Source organism: Alligator mississippiensis, chromosome 3 (assembly GCF_030867095.1).
Source record: "Alligator mississippiensis isolate rAllMis1 chromosome 3, rAllMis1, whole genome shotgun sequence".
NCBI classification, from domain to species: domain Eukaryota; kingdom Metazoa; phylum Chordata; order Crocodylia; family Alligatoridae; genus Alligator; species Alligator mississippiensis.
The window spans coordinates 278,398,981-278,413,456 of NC_081826.1; the positions used below are offsets into that span (position 1 = coordinate 278,398,981).

The 14,476-nt window shown below is 43.3% G+C and overlaps 1 protein-coding gene across 5 annotated transcripts in view; it reads left to right on the forward strand.

The window, feature by feature from the left end:
- CPLANE1 (ciliogenesis and planar polarity effector complex subunit 1) overlaps nucleotides 1-14,476 on the forward strand; it is a 113,728-nt gene that overhangs the window by 98,312 nt on the left and 940 nt on the right. For 4 of the 5 annotated variants that reach the window (XM_019496024.2, XM_019496025.2, XM_019496026.2 and 1 more), the window contains 9 exons: nucleotides 640-670; nucleotides 3,562-3,693; nucleotides 5,798-5,963; nucleotides 7,366-7,427; nucleotides 7,895-8,062; nucleotides 8,777-8,886; nucleotides 9,333-9,416; nucleotides 12,133-12,276; nucleotides 14,083-14,243. In XM_019496024.2, coding sequence (XP_019351569.2) covers nucleotides 640-670; nucleotides 3,562-3,693; nucleotides 5,798-5,963; nucleotides 7,366-7,427; nucleotides 7,895-8,062; nucleotides 8,777-8,886; nucleotides 9,333-9,416; nucleotides 12,133-12,276; nucleotides 14,083-14,243 — 1,058 coding nt within the window. The remainder of the gene's footprint in view (nucleotides 1-639; nucleotides 671-3,561; nucleotides 3,694-5,797; nucleotides 5,964-7,365; nucleotides 7,428-7,894; nucleotides 8,063-8,776; nucleotides 8,887-9,332; nucleotides 9,417-12,132; nucleotides 12,277-14,082; nucleotides 14,244-14,476) is intronic. The other variant, XM_019496028.2, reaches the window with a different exon arrangement.

Here is a 14,476-nt window from a genome sequence, read left to right on the forward strand (position 1 = left end):
GCCCCATTCCCTTTCTCGCCATGGGGGACTTGATCTGCCCCTCCTATGCCCTTTCCCGCCCTGCACCTATTTAGCAGCTGGGTACTGATCTCCAAGCTGCCAGACTGCATTCCTGGCCGCCTTTGTGCTGAGGCTGTGCACATGCTTGCAGCATTTATCAGTAACAATATCAGTCACATTGGCCAAAAAAAGCCGATTGCCGATAATGTCAATTGTCCTTTTATCAGTGCTGATATGGTATGAATCAATATATTGGTGCACCACTAGTAAGCTCTCTGTGTAAGCAGTGGTAAACCACAAGTGCCCAAGCAAGGCCAAATCAATTGGATAAATGTTACTAAATTTATAGACCATATATATTTTAAACTGTTTGCTGAGTCTTAATACAGATACAAGATGACATTTGCAGTGGCACAATTTAGTTAATAACATTTAGTTGTACAATATTCTATTTATTCACTTTAATATAAACATATATAAATGTTAATGTATATTAAATATATAATATAAGCTTATTCAGTTTGAAGGGTTTCTATATTTCATTCAAAAAAAAAATTATTTTGTAACCTTTGCACAGAAGTTGCATATTAAACACACCTGTGTTTAAATTGTTATTAATTAAAGCTATTTCTGTTTCAGACATTCAAATAAATGAAGAATTAGACAATAGGTAAGGATCTTGAAATAATACCTGATTTTATTGAAAATATTTTATACTAAATCACCTCTATTGTGTTTATAAAAAGCATACCGAAATAAGGGGTTAAAAGTTGGAGATGGTACTAGTAGAGAAATCCAGGCATTAATAGAATTATGTTCTGAATAGTATGCTTTTTAGTCATTTGCTTTTATACCACTAACATGAATCAGAATAATCTTAACATACACTACTAGAATTAGAATGAAAATAAACAGATTTTATGTGAAACACTGTACAGCCGCGGTAGGAAAACTTTTCCAATTGCAGACCAGAGTGCGCCATCCTTACCTGGCACTTCTCCCTCAGTAGCATGAGAAGTCTGTACAGCCAGCACTTCTTCCTGCAGTGGCACAGGGAAAAGCCCCACCTCTACAGGCCAGATCCAACTTATGGAGTCATTGGGCACATCCACACATGCAAGCACGTGAGCTTGCAGCAACTCAAATAGAAGCGGTGGACATTTGAGCCGGGGCTTTTTGCCTCAGCGCATGTGCTCAGACATGCACTTTGTTGTGGAGCAAATTGTGCCACTAGGGGCAAAATAACCCTGCCTGGCTTCTCATGGATCTGCAGCCAGGGGGAGCTAGAGCACAGGGCCAGCACCTGTGCTGTCCCCAGCAGTATAAAAAGCTGCCCTGTCCTGTCCTCATCAGTACAAAAAGCTGACTTAGCAAGTAGCTCAGAGCTACTTGCTCTCAGGAGCTTCTGGGGCATGGCCAGTTGGTACCTGGGGACACTACCCCTTGTGCCAGCTGGACTGGTGAAGCAGCCCTGAGAGTTCCCTGCACCCTTTACCCACTGCAGCAGTCTGGCAGTGGGGGCTGCTGCCTGGCTGTGACCTGCTGTGCACCTGCCAGACCTGGATGAGGCATCTGCCCCTCTGGGCCAGCTGCCAGTGGGCTGTGGCTGTAGAGTTGGCCTTTGTGCGGCACTACTGCCATGTGTGCCCCCTGCCTGGCCATCTGGGCAGCTGTTGACCGGAAGATGTTCCAGGTGTGGTGGCCTGCTTTGAACTGTCCCCAATTGGCCAGGAGGTCAGCCACCTCCATCTGGGTCCAAGGTGCCAGCTCTGAGCAGGCAGGGTCCTGCCACTGGCCTCCCTAGCAGGAATTCTGGTGCTCCCTATTGGAAAACAGAAAAATCCCTGATAAAAAAAAATTCCGAAGTCACTCTGTAAAATACCCAAAATCCATGTTCCTCCACAAGTAAAACAAAAGACCACTATAAAGAGAGACAGAGACAGCGATCAGTTGGGCAATGTTTTCTTGATATATCTACAGTGTTAAAGCAATTTGGTAAACTACCAGTGCCTCTGTCATCATAATAAAGTGAATTCTAAATACATGTTTCATGAATTAATGAATACATGAATATATATTTTGCTGCCCCCCACAGAAGCTATGCCTCCCCCCACAAGGTCTAGCCCTCCCTGCAGGGCCCACATGCCCCACCCCACGCCCGCTTGCTCACCCAGCCCTGCCTGTTCCCAAACCCTGCCAGCTCCTGCAGCTGCTCCCTGAGACCCCCCACTGGCTACCCTGCCTAACTCCATCCCCCACTTGCATGCCCAGCCTCTCATGGCTGCCCCCTCAACCCCAGCCTCCGGCACTTTAAGCAAACAAAAAAAATCCTCTACTTACCAAGTAGGGGCTGTAGAGCCTCCTGGCAGAGCACCCCCAGGCAGCACAGGGCAACAGGGCCTGGGCTGGGGCTGCCGGGGCTCTCACTCTGCCCTGCACTGTGCAGGTGGGGCCCCAGTGACCTCGACGGCAGCTCAAAGTTCCAGTAAGTGCCGGGGGGGGGGGGGGTGTTCCCCCTGATGCTGGGGTGGAGACGGGCAGGGATCACGGGGGGATGGGATGAGGCAAGGAAGGGAAGTGATCGGGGGGGCCCAGGGGGCTGGTTGGGGATGGGACCGGGTGGGGAAGGGATTGGGGGGGGGATGGGACCAGGCGGGGAAGGGATCGGGGCTGGGGGAGTGGGTGGGGCCGGCACCATGGTCCCCTCCCCCCTCCTACAGCCCGCTGACCCCTTACTTACCAGCAGTGGAGCCTGGGTGGAGCTCAGCAGAGCTTGAGCACCAGGGCGAGGGCTAACCATAGAGACGCTCTGGCTGCCAGAGCGTCTCTATGGAGGTCCCAGCCTCCAGTTGCCTCAGTGCGGGTTTTTTTGATCTCTGGATATCCAGTGGTCTAATTTTGCCCCTGTGCTGCAAACTTGCAGCATGGGGAACATTTTCTCATTCCTGCATGTGCCTCTTGCAGCGTCTTAAAGGGGTTTGAGACACTGCAAAATGCACATGTGGGCTCATTTGGATGTGCCCATTGAATCCAGCCTGTGAATTATTGGTTACCAACCCATGCTGTGCAGAAATCTAAAAGTTATGTTTTCTTGTGCATATGCTACATGTGTGCCGAATATAGCAGAACTTTTAACAAATACCCTAAGTGTTTATGCATAGTTTTATACAGCTACTATTGACTAAATTTTGGTTTTGGACATGTGCATGTAACTGTCATTGATATACTCATTTATAAAAGGCAGAACTAGCACTAGGGAACTATTACAGTTATTGCATGAAAATGTAAGCCAACAGGGTTCATCTGTGGATGTTTACATCCATAGACTGAAAATGGATTGACATCTGTCTTGTGCTTAAAATAGCATACCCTTAAAACAGCACAGATATATAGACAAGAATAGTTCAGTAAAAAAGAGTATGGTAATTAACTTTTGAATAAGTGTAGTATTTCTTCTTACCTGATTTTTAAAAGTAAGAATTTTAGGATGATTTAATTTTAGTTTTTCTTGCAAATGTTTTTAGTTGATTACAAAATAGTTTTTTTTGTTCTTAATATAAGTTCTGTAGATGATCCCCTGCAAACTACAGGACTAAGTGGTATGACCGACATTATTAAAGATCTTGTAACAGAAGGTGATGTTTCTGCTACAGAACTGGGTTTTACCGAAGCACAGGCTAGACAAATCTCCAAGTAACTATTTTTACATTTCACTTCTGCTTTCTACTGAATTAGAGCAATTTTAATATTAAATAATATACATACAATTATTTAAATTCACTGGTGTTTAAAGCAAACATAATTAAAATAGCGTAAATATATAAATCAGAAGTGTTACATGTGTGTTCTTTTAGAGGCCATTTTTCTTACAGCTGATTTTCTCATAGCTCAATCAGGTGGATTGCAAATTGGCTGAAAGGTCGTACTCAGAGGGTGATGGTGGACAGGTCTTTTTCGACCTGGAGGGAAGTGGGCAGTGGAGTCCCCCAGGGCTCGGTCCTTGGGCCTGCACTGTTCAATTTCTTTATTAGTGACTTGGACAACAGGGTGAAGAGCAGCCTGTTTAAATTTGCTGATGATACCAAGATTTGGGGTGAGGTGGGCACACTAGTAGGGAAGGACAGATTACAGCAGGACCTGGACAGGTTACAGGGGTGAGCTAACAAAAATATGATGGGTTTCAGTACTGACAAGTGCAGGGTGCTGCACTTGGGCAGTGAGAACCAGCAGCACATTTATAAGCTGGGAAACTCCCTTCTCGAGGGCACGGTGGCAGAAAGAGATCTTGGAGTCATTACTGACTCCAAGATGAACATGGGCCAACAATGTGAGGTCACGGTCAGTAGGGCTAACTGTACCATGTCATGCATCCACAGATGCATCTCAAGCAGGGCCAAGGAGGTGATCCTCCCCCTCTGTGACACTGATCAGGCCATCTGGAGTACCGTGTTCAGTTCTGGGTGCTGTACTTGAGGAGGGATGTGGACAGCATTGAGAGGGTCCAGAGGAGGGCCACCCACATGATCTGGGGACAGCAGGGCAGACCCTATGAAGAGAGGCTATGGGACCTTAACCTGTTCAGCCTTTGCAAGAGAAGGCTGAGGGGGGACCTGGTGGCTGTCTATAAACTCACTAGGGGGGACCAGCAGGGTTTGGGAGTGACCCTGTTCCCCCTAGCACCCCCCGGGGTAACAAGGAATAACGGCCACAAATTGTTAGAGAGTAGATTTAGACTAGACATCCGAAGGCACTACTTCACAGTCAGGGCGGCTAGGATCTGGAACCAACTTCCAAGGCAAGTGGTGATGGCTCCTACCCTGGGGGTCTGTAAGAAGAGGCTTGATGTCTACCTGGCTGGGGTCATTTGAGCCCAGTTTCCTCTCCTGCCCAGGGCAGGGGGTCGGACTTGATGATCTACAAGGTCCCTTCTGACCCTACTTCTGTGAATCTATGAATCTATTTTACAAATACTTACACAAAGAATCACAAAAAAGCAGGGCTGCAAGGTCATCTAGTTCAACTCCCTGCCTGAAACAGGTCATCCCTATCTGAACTGTCCCATACAAATCCTTTTCTAACCTATTACTAAAACTACAGAATCAACCCTATCACACAATTACAAGGCATAACCATTTTCCATTTTAAAATGGGAAATATATCCACTTTAATAAGATAAAGATTACTTAATTAGGATATATAAAATTCAAAGATTAAATTTGTTCTCTAAATTCTGAGGGATTGTAATTTATGAAACTAGTTATGAAACTAAATAAAAAGGCACTGGTCTCCAATTAAACATTTCCATTTATTCTACAAATAGTAGTTCAAATATAACTGTAAAAACCCAATACAATTGTGAACAACTTTTCACTTACAACTGATCTTGTTTGGTGACCATATCCATGGCAGTGAATTCATTTGTGTAGGTTCTTAGACTGTTGCTATTGCTCTGGACCAACTCAAACAAGTATTCTTGAAAGTGTATCAAAATGATTCTGTTTTTCATCCTACCGCCTCTGATACCAAGTAAATAGCCTATATACAAACATACAACAATAATATCTTAAACCATACTGCTTGAAAAATATTTGCATACCAGGATTTTCAAGCATGTTGTACTATTATAGAACATAAATAACATAATTTATTATTTATATAAATACTATATATTATATTTCCAGTTGATCATTATTTAGGCTGTTTGTGTCTGTCAGGAGGTATTGCTGTATTTATATGGTTTTCATACCTGTATTTTAAAGGCAACATTGAATTGTTCTGTGCTTATGCATGTACTCAGAATCCATGGTCCTGCATTTAGACGTTCTCAAAAAACAGAAAAAGAAAAAAAAGAGATACAAGCATGGATGAAAAGAAAACAAAAAGAAAGATTGGCAGACTATCTGAATAAACGTGATGAACAAAGAGAGAAAGAACATATGCCATTTAATGTGAAAAATTGTATGGTAAGATTACTGTGCATCTGGAAGAATCACTTTTGTATTAATATACACAAATTTATCAAGTAGTGTGACTTCTTTAATCTATTGATATAAATTATTGAAAAGGTATTGAAAGGCTGTTAAAATGTTGTCAATAATTAGCACTGATGTGGGAAATCGATTGACTAATTTAACATTTAAGGATTTTCACATTTAGGCCATCTTGAAAGGTGTCCAAATTCTGAGAGATAAAGAGAATATTTGTGTTTAGTATTACTTGGAGTACCCCCTAGTTGTTAGTCATGAATTATAGGTAGGTGGTAGATGCCAGTAAGCATCAGGATATTTCTAACTATTCCTCCTATTCTCCATTAACAACAGAATCAGCACTAGTAGGCACGTCTACATGAGACATTTACTGTGTGGTAGACTAATTAGCTGCACAGTAAACATCACACATCTACATGTGCACCTGTATTAGGCTTGAGTAAGCGAATTTACTCCACAGCATGATAGTACTTGTAAATACAAGTACTGTCCTGCTGCAGAGTTTCATTGGAGGGGCTGCCTGCCGACTAGCCCCATGCTGAAGCACCCTTGCCCCAGCCAGCCCCTCCACAGCATGTTAAACTGGAGGGAGCAACCCTGGGCTGGCAAGTGCACCCTTCCCCCCACCGGGGCCCCTACCAGTGGGGGCTGCTCCAACCCGGCTGAATGTGCTGCAGTCCCAGGCGTGTGTGAAGACACAGTTTCTGGGAGCAATAAACTTTGGAGCAATGAGTTCTGGAGTTTATTCGTATGCATTAATTGCATGTGTAGACACACCCAGTTGGAAGCAATCTGGGCTAGACTTATTTGGTGCTTTTCTTAGTGCCTCTGCTTTATTTAGCCATGAGATTGAGACTATCTCAGCTTTCATTTGAAAACAAGCTTGCAGCTCTCAAATCTTTGGACTTGTGTGCCCTGGTAGTTGAAAGAAACAAAAAGCAATCCTACACAATTTAAAAAAAAGTGTAGTGACTTTTAAACCAATTTTGTAGCTTTTGAGGAAATTACAGGGAGATTTGAACATCTGTGATTGATTGATTCTTTTTTTTGTGGAAATGAAATATTGCAGGTTTAAGCACATGGATTAATTACCTGGGCAGCAGCCATGGCTTGGCTGGGTCTGTGCCATATTAATAAATGTTTGTGGAGCCAGGGGTTTGGTTATGTTTCTAGAGTTTGTGAAGCTCCAAGGCATGCAGCCTTTTCCTGAACTCCTTCTGGGGTAGTATAATTTCACGTTGCTTCTTACTTTGGCCGATGTCTTCTGGATAATCTAACATAGTAGCTATAAAATTACCTGAAAATGTTTTTTTGAGGTGAACTAAAATACATTGCAAGTTAATGTTTGTCCATTTTTTTTTTTTTTTTTTTTTTGTAGAAATTTGGTCTCACCTCAAAGGAAATTAAACTGAACCAGAAAAAGAAAGAGGAAAAGGATAAGTAAGTTACTATGAAAGGTCATTCAGGGTATTGCTATGGTTTTTTTTTAATTTACCATTCTACCAGTTTTATTGCTTAGCTAATTTTATCCAGTTTAATTCCGAAGTTCCAGATTAGTAATAGCTTTTGCTATAAAAAAGCATTACCTGTTTATGCTTAAATCTCTAAAAGATAGTATTCACTGAGACATTTGGAAAAAGTTGAACATTTAACTTCTGGATCCTGTAGCTTCATGTGGTAATGTGCTATTTTTGCTAGTGCTCAGGTTCCCTCTGAAGTTTTGTTTTAGAGAAACATTCTAGTTTTGTGCACTTATCTAAAGAGTGATGGCAAAAAGTTTTTCAGTAACTGTCATAAAGTAGTACAGAAGTGGACTGAGGAATCCACAAACAGTTTTAGTTAAAAATTAATAACTTTGACTGAAGGGATGGATGAATATGTAACTTCTTGTTCCTTTTCCTCCAAAGAGCCCTGTTATCTGAGCATCATAATTTTAGAGTCTCACAAGCACTTTCCCTGATGAATGAGATGTTATCTGAAACAGCACAGCTTCCTACAGAGAAATGTAGACCGTTGTCCAGAACAGCAAGGTCACCTCGAGATTTCAGAAAGCAACTTCCTGTGTCTGCTAGAGGGTAACAGCTTTAAATTTGAAACCTTTGGTCACAGACCTCCATACAGCTTTTCAGATTTGCCAGCTTACATAAGCAATTTGTCTTGTGCTGGGTGGGGTTAAATCAGGCAAAGGTATATGTTGCAAAAAAAGGTCTAGAAGATTCTCCTGGTGTGTGGGAGTCTCTGGCTGGCATAATTGATTCCTGTACAAATCCCTCTGCAAGTGCCACCATAAGTAGCCAGAGGGAGCACTGAGTGGACTTCTGTTCTGGCTATGACCAACTTGTGGATTGGCCACTAGGGCACATAGCCAGATGGCATGTGACCAGCCCCAGAATCACCCAGCTTCCTTGTACTCACCCCCACTCAGCTGCATTGAGTAGGTGCTGCTGAGGAGCTGGTTCAAGATCTTTGTAATATTTGGTAACAATCAAGAAATGTGTCTTGTGAAAAGTTTTAGACTTGACCGCATGTCTTGGCTGTCAACAGAGACTTCTGCTTATACATACTTTGTCCCTTTGAAGCTGGCAAATTTTACCCAAAAAAGCATTTTGCTGCTTATTTCCTTTAAGGAAATAATGGAATTTGATTTAAAATTAACATTGTAGTGTCTTCTTTTAGGTATTAGCACAGACATGTAGACAAATTTAAATTGTTTAATCTTTGTTAAGACAATGGTATGTTATGAGCAGTGATAAATATATTTTTTCTTGCTTTAAAAATCATCCTCGTAGTCGGACTCTGTCAGCAGGTCAAGCTGAAAGGAGCAGGATTGCTGCCAAACCTGGCTTTCAACAAGCAAGATCTCTTTCTACTCCACCTCTTGGTTTAGATCAGTCCAGAGGTAAGAACTGAAATATCTTGGTGTATATGCCAAGGGCCTTGTCAAAATTCCTTCCTACACATCATATTTTATGTTCTTTTTATGTTTGCCCTTTGTACATGGATGCTAACAAACTTATGCTGTAGTACTACTGTAGGGCTGTAGTACTTAGAGCCCTAAGACGTGGATTGTCATTTGAGACTGAGAATGTCACGACTGTGATGTGTCTGGCCTCTGATGAAGTATAGCGTGCATGCTATGTTGTCCTCACCATCCCTTGCAACATACACTAGGGGCATGTCTGTGCCATTTTTGCACAGCTCATGGAGATGGGTGCATTGCAATCCAGAAAGCAGAGATATATTGGACTCTTTTTTTTTGTTTTCGTTTAATTTTTCTGAGAACCTAAATTTACTTCAGAGAATAATAAAACTGCTTGCAGTGAAACTGGTTTGTGTGTTTTTTAGGAACTGCCACTGCAGTATTACAGAAAAATATTTCCAAGGACAGAATTAGAAGTGCAGCAAGGTATCCTGTTAATTCTAGGCAAGGTAAGGTAGAGAGAACTAAGCTAAAAGTTTTTCATCTAAAAGTTTTAAAGCTGCTGTATTTTAACAAAATGTATAATAACTAACAACTTAAGGATCTATTTAAAAAAAATCTGAGCGATGGTCACGAACTTGGGCTTACAGTTATTGGGCCCAGGGCTGAAGAACAGAGTTGAGTATAAAGAGGAAAAAGATTTTTAATAAGTATTTTTCATTAAAATAATCATCTTTTTCACTGACAATTTCAAATGTCTTAGCCACTGCACTCACAACAGATTGTGTTTCCCAGGCTGTTAATGGGTACCCAGGACATCTACACAGGGCAGCAGTACACAACACACACTACTGCTCGCCCTTGTGGACCTGGAGATATGCCAGTGAAGGTGCTCTGGGGTTATCCCAGTATCTGTTCTCAAGCCCACTGAAGACTGAGGTCTTGAAACTGGCTGTAGCAGTATACCTGGACTAGCCCCACAACATATTTCTAGGTTTGCTGGTGATTATAATGTATCAAAGCAAAAAAATAGGTAAAAGCTACTTATGAAAGTAGTAAGGGAGGCAGAAGGGAGTTCTGTTCCCAGCTCTGCCACTAACCACCTAGATGAGCCTGAACAAGTTGCTTTCCTTGTGCCTTTGTCTTCCTGGCCTACGTGAGCTTTTATGTCAGGGCCTGTGCTTGCTGCTCATCTCGGCAGCACCTAACACAATGAGGCTCTAATCTTGTGGCTTTTGGGTGGTACTGTTAATTAAGAGTTACGTGGTGACTGCGTGAAAAGCAGTTATGGTACTACTGGCTAGAAACACCCAGTGTCTGTGAACTTTTAGAGTAGAAAATGCCAGATCATTATGAGAGAGGTTTATTCTGGTCTCATCTGTCACTGCGCATCATGATGGGGGAGCAGAGCTATAGTCCTAGCTGCAGAGCTGTGCTGACAGTCTGCCCCACTCCCCCAGCCCTAGTGTAGGAGGCAGGAGAAAACAGAGCCATGGGTCCCGGCAGCCTCCTGCCACACCTCTGAGCTGGAGAGCGCGTTGTTGCAAGTTGCCACAGCAATTCAGTCCAATCAGGAAGTGTGACGGGGCTGATGCCTGTCTAGACCCTGAGTCAGCCAATTCTCTGGAGTCATGGCGAAAAGAGACGAACAAACCAGAGAGGGAGCTTGTCTGGGGCTGCTGTGAGGGGAGAAGTTCAGCAGTGGGATTGCCTGGAGAAGGCTTTTTCTGGGAGCTGATTGTCTGAAGACCAGAAATTCTGGGCATCTGTTTTGTGATGTCTTGTGCCTGTTTTGGAGCGATTGCTTGACAGGCTTTGTGTTCACAGCTCTGTGTGGAGCAGTTTGCTTCAAATGGTACTGGTTTAGCTAATGTGGGGAGGCTGGAAAAAGGCAGAAGTGAGGACCTCAGCAGGCAAGAAGCAGAGGACTCAGCTGTCTGAAAGCAGGAAGTGCAGGGCCTCAGAGATGGGGGTTGTAAGACCACTGCACCAAGAAGAAAGAGGAGAGTGGCAATGGTTGATGACTCTTTTCTGCCGGGGGGCAGAAGCACCAATTTGTCATCCAGATTTGAGGTCCCAGGAGGTGTGCTGTCTGCCTGGAGCCCGTATTCAGGATATCACAAAGATTGCCAGAGCCCATCCATCCCTCAGACCACTACTTGGCTGTGCCACTGAGCAAGTCAGAGTATGCTTGCTGTGCCCAGCTGCAGAGCAGAACATAAGTGTTCAGTATTTCCCATGTTTCTGGACTTGGTGGGTGCCGCACTGGGCCAGGAATGAATTTTTTTTCTCTCCTGTTGCTACACATACTGAGTGGGGGGCTTCACCTTCCTCAGAAGCATTGGTGGTAGCTACAGCCAGAACTGGGGATTTTTACTGGGTTTGCCAGTGCTCCTGCTGAGACTGAAACCCAGAGGTTTCTGGCTCGAGGGCTTTGCCCCTCTACTTGGGGTCAGACTGATTGCTACATCTCTGGTCTGATTCCATGATCAGATTGGTATGGACTGTGAGGGTTTTGCTTTGCTCTATAGCAAGGGTCATGCCCTTCTCTCTTGGTCTGCCCAGCATATTTTAACAACACTTGCAGCAGTAGGACAGTGACCACTGCTGTGTCCCTGTTTTACCTGTGGAGGTTAGTAGGGTAGTTGCCTTGTAGTTTTGTAACAGTCAACTGTGTAGTTTTAGTGATAGTTTAGACAAGGACTTGTTATGGGATGGTTTAGGCAGGGTTTGGACAAGACAACCTCCAGAGGTCCCTTCCAGCCCTACTTGTCTATGAGTCTGTGATTGTGTAGGGAAGCCTAGTAGCCTAACTCAGGATTGTAGATGCTGCTAAGTGCTTCCAGGCTGAGCTCTACAGTGCTGAGCATTCTCCATACTCTTTTCTGGATTTAGTCCTGCCCTCTTATTTTCTAGCCTCCAGCCTTAAAGCCAGTTGCCAGAGTGCAGATTCATAGCAGCATATCAGTGATTGAAATGAGTTCGTATGAGCTTCTGGGCCAATTTATTTCCACTGTTAAATATATCCAGCCTTCCAAGACATACTGAAAATCTGACCCAGCTTCTGCAAGGTCTAGAATTACTGTTGATATGCACAAATAGACTAGATTGCAACTACTTAAAGTGGGGCAAGAAGCAAAATCATCTTGCACAGTAATTTTTGGGCTTAGTTTTATATTCATGGCTCTCTCTTATGGAATTGTAATTTTTTTTTTCTTTTTCAAGTTGCCTTTTGGCCTCAAGACAGATCATCCCAAGTCATCGGCAGAGGAACAGCTATGGATTTTAGCCAGAAGAGAATGCGGTTGCAAGGCAACAGAAACCAGATGCAAGTCTTGAATGCAAGGCCACCTAGTTCAGCTAGACAAGGTTTGAATGTGTAATGAATCAGAACTAACAGTCTTCTTTCCATTACCTCAGGCTTATGCTAATGGCATTACTAGTGCTGAAGCAGTGCAATTAAATGGAGATGTGGCTTAAACTAGCCTGGTAAATGGGACTGCACATTATTATTCTATGTGGAATTATTCTCTTGCTAAAGGCCATACAACCCAATCAACGGGAATAAATTCATAGCCCAGTTAGATAGTTTCTGTTGGGACAAGAAAGAGAATAGGCTTCTGTTGCATCTTTTCCAGATATACAAGTATATAGCATACCTTGTTGTTGAACTGGGCTGTCCCTTTTGCCTTGGTTTAATCTCATTTTACTGTAACTTCCAGTTTCCTTCCACATTTTACTTCTATTGTTGTTTCTTCTCTTAATCGGTCGTGTGGTCTTGCAACACTTTAGCTGCCAGAATCCAGTAATGTAATCTTTTGTTTTTGAGTCTTCTTTTTTGTAATTAGGCCTGTGTGTTGTATTTCAGAAGCTACTAAGAGTTTCATTAAAGTTTCAGATGATGCTGGTGTGGACAGCTTGCAATCGTTACCACACCAGCTGTTTGTTTTTGAAGTAGTTTGTACATTAGTATGTGAAACATTTACATAGGATGCTACAGCAAGAGAGTTATCTGTATGAATCTTGTTCCTCATCCTTTTTATGGAAGAGTGACCCAGTTATCTTGTACAAGGTGACAAATAGAATAAGCCAGAAATTTAATTTTTGTTCTCTGGGAAATTCCCAAACCTCAGAAAAGAACCTTTCTGGAACAGACCAAAAAGTGTTTCAAAATGTAGTGTGGAATAAATCTCCTAAACTTTCCAGTTGAAAAGGGTGAACCACTGCTTTATTTTTACCATTTTGAAACATTTCTGGGACTGCCAGAAGCCTTGTCTCAGACAGTCCACTTGAGCTGTCCCAGAGCCTGGCAGGCTGCCTGGGATCTCAGGCTACTAAGGAGCTAGTAACGAGTCATCCAGTGCTCCTGGCTCCTACTAAGAATGTAAGACCTAGCAGAGAGCGCCAGCTTCCAGACTCTCTCTGAGCCCTGGTGGGGAATGGCCAGAAGAGCTGGCAGAAAACGCAGCGTGTTTCCTTCAGAACATCATCACAATTCACATGTTCTGAAGGAAGGTTTTGATTTTGGATGAATCATTACGTTTTAGTAATAAAAAATATAAAAGTATTCAGTCAGAAAAATTTCTGAGCAGCCGCTGATGCAATGCCAGTGCTTGGGGTGAATCACTAGGTGGAAGGTCACTTGGGTGTTGCAACACTGAACCGAAATGTTCCCTTGCGAGTCTGAGACTTTCTCCAAGGACATCTGCTGACCTCCCTTTTTCTAGTCTGAGGGTTCAGAGCAGACTTGTCTGTTGAGACTGTTGCCATGCCAAAGTCAGCTAGTACCACAACAGGCAGCCCGTTTTGCTGACTGAATCCCCTGAGCTTTTAAACAAGATTTTATAGGTACTTAAAACAACAACTGGTATTGCAAAATCCACTCCTGGATCTACAGTTTCTGTGCTCTGGTTGCCCTGGTCCTTCAAAGAGTTCTCCATGGTCTGGTGGGGCCTGCAAGAGCCTCAGTGCTGAACACAGCTGGAAAATCCTGTTGCTTTCCAAGTGGACAGAGGGGTCATAACAGTCTTCACTGTATTTTCCTGCCTGAGCGTGGCAGCACCATTCATTCTGCAGAACTAGGGGCATGGGACACGTAGTTAAAAGTATATGGACAAAACGCATATAAAACATACTATCTGTATTTAATCCACTGATTTTTGTTTCCCTGCTCAGCCTCTGCAGTGAAACAGGGAAGGCCTGGACTTCATGCAGCTGCAGTTCAGACAGAGGAGACTGGTCTTGATGATGACATTGAGCGAGAGTCCCTAAGTCCATGGAGCATCCCTGATGACATCCAAAGAATCCTGTGTGACCATTCTGGTTCCTTCTTTGAGGTAAGGCATCTAATTACTGCAGAAGTCATTGGGGACCCTGCCTTGGGCCATTAGAAGTGGAGGCAAAAAAACCCATCTTTTGCTTTTGAAATATATTTCTTTATCATGGCTGGGGGATGGGGCAGCAGAGCTTCAGGTTAACATCAAACTACTGTTGGTCAGACGCATGCCAGAGGCTGGGAGAACCAATTCCCCTCATGCCTGAGGGGGGCATACTCTTGTTGCCTGGCCAT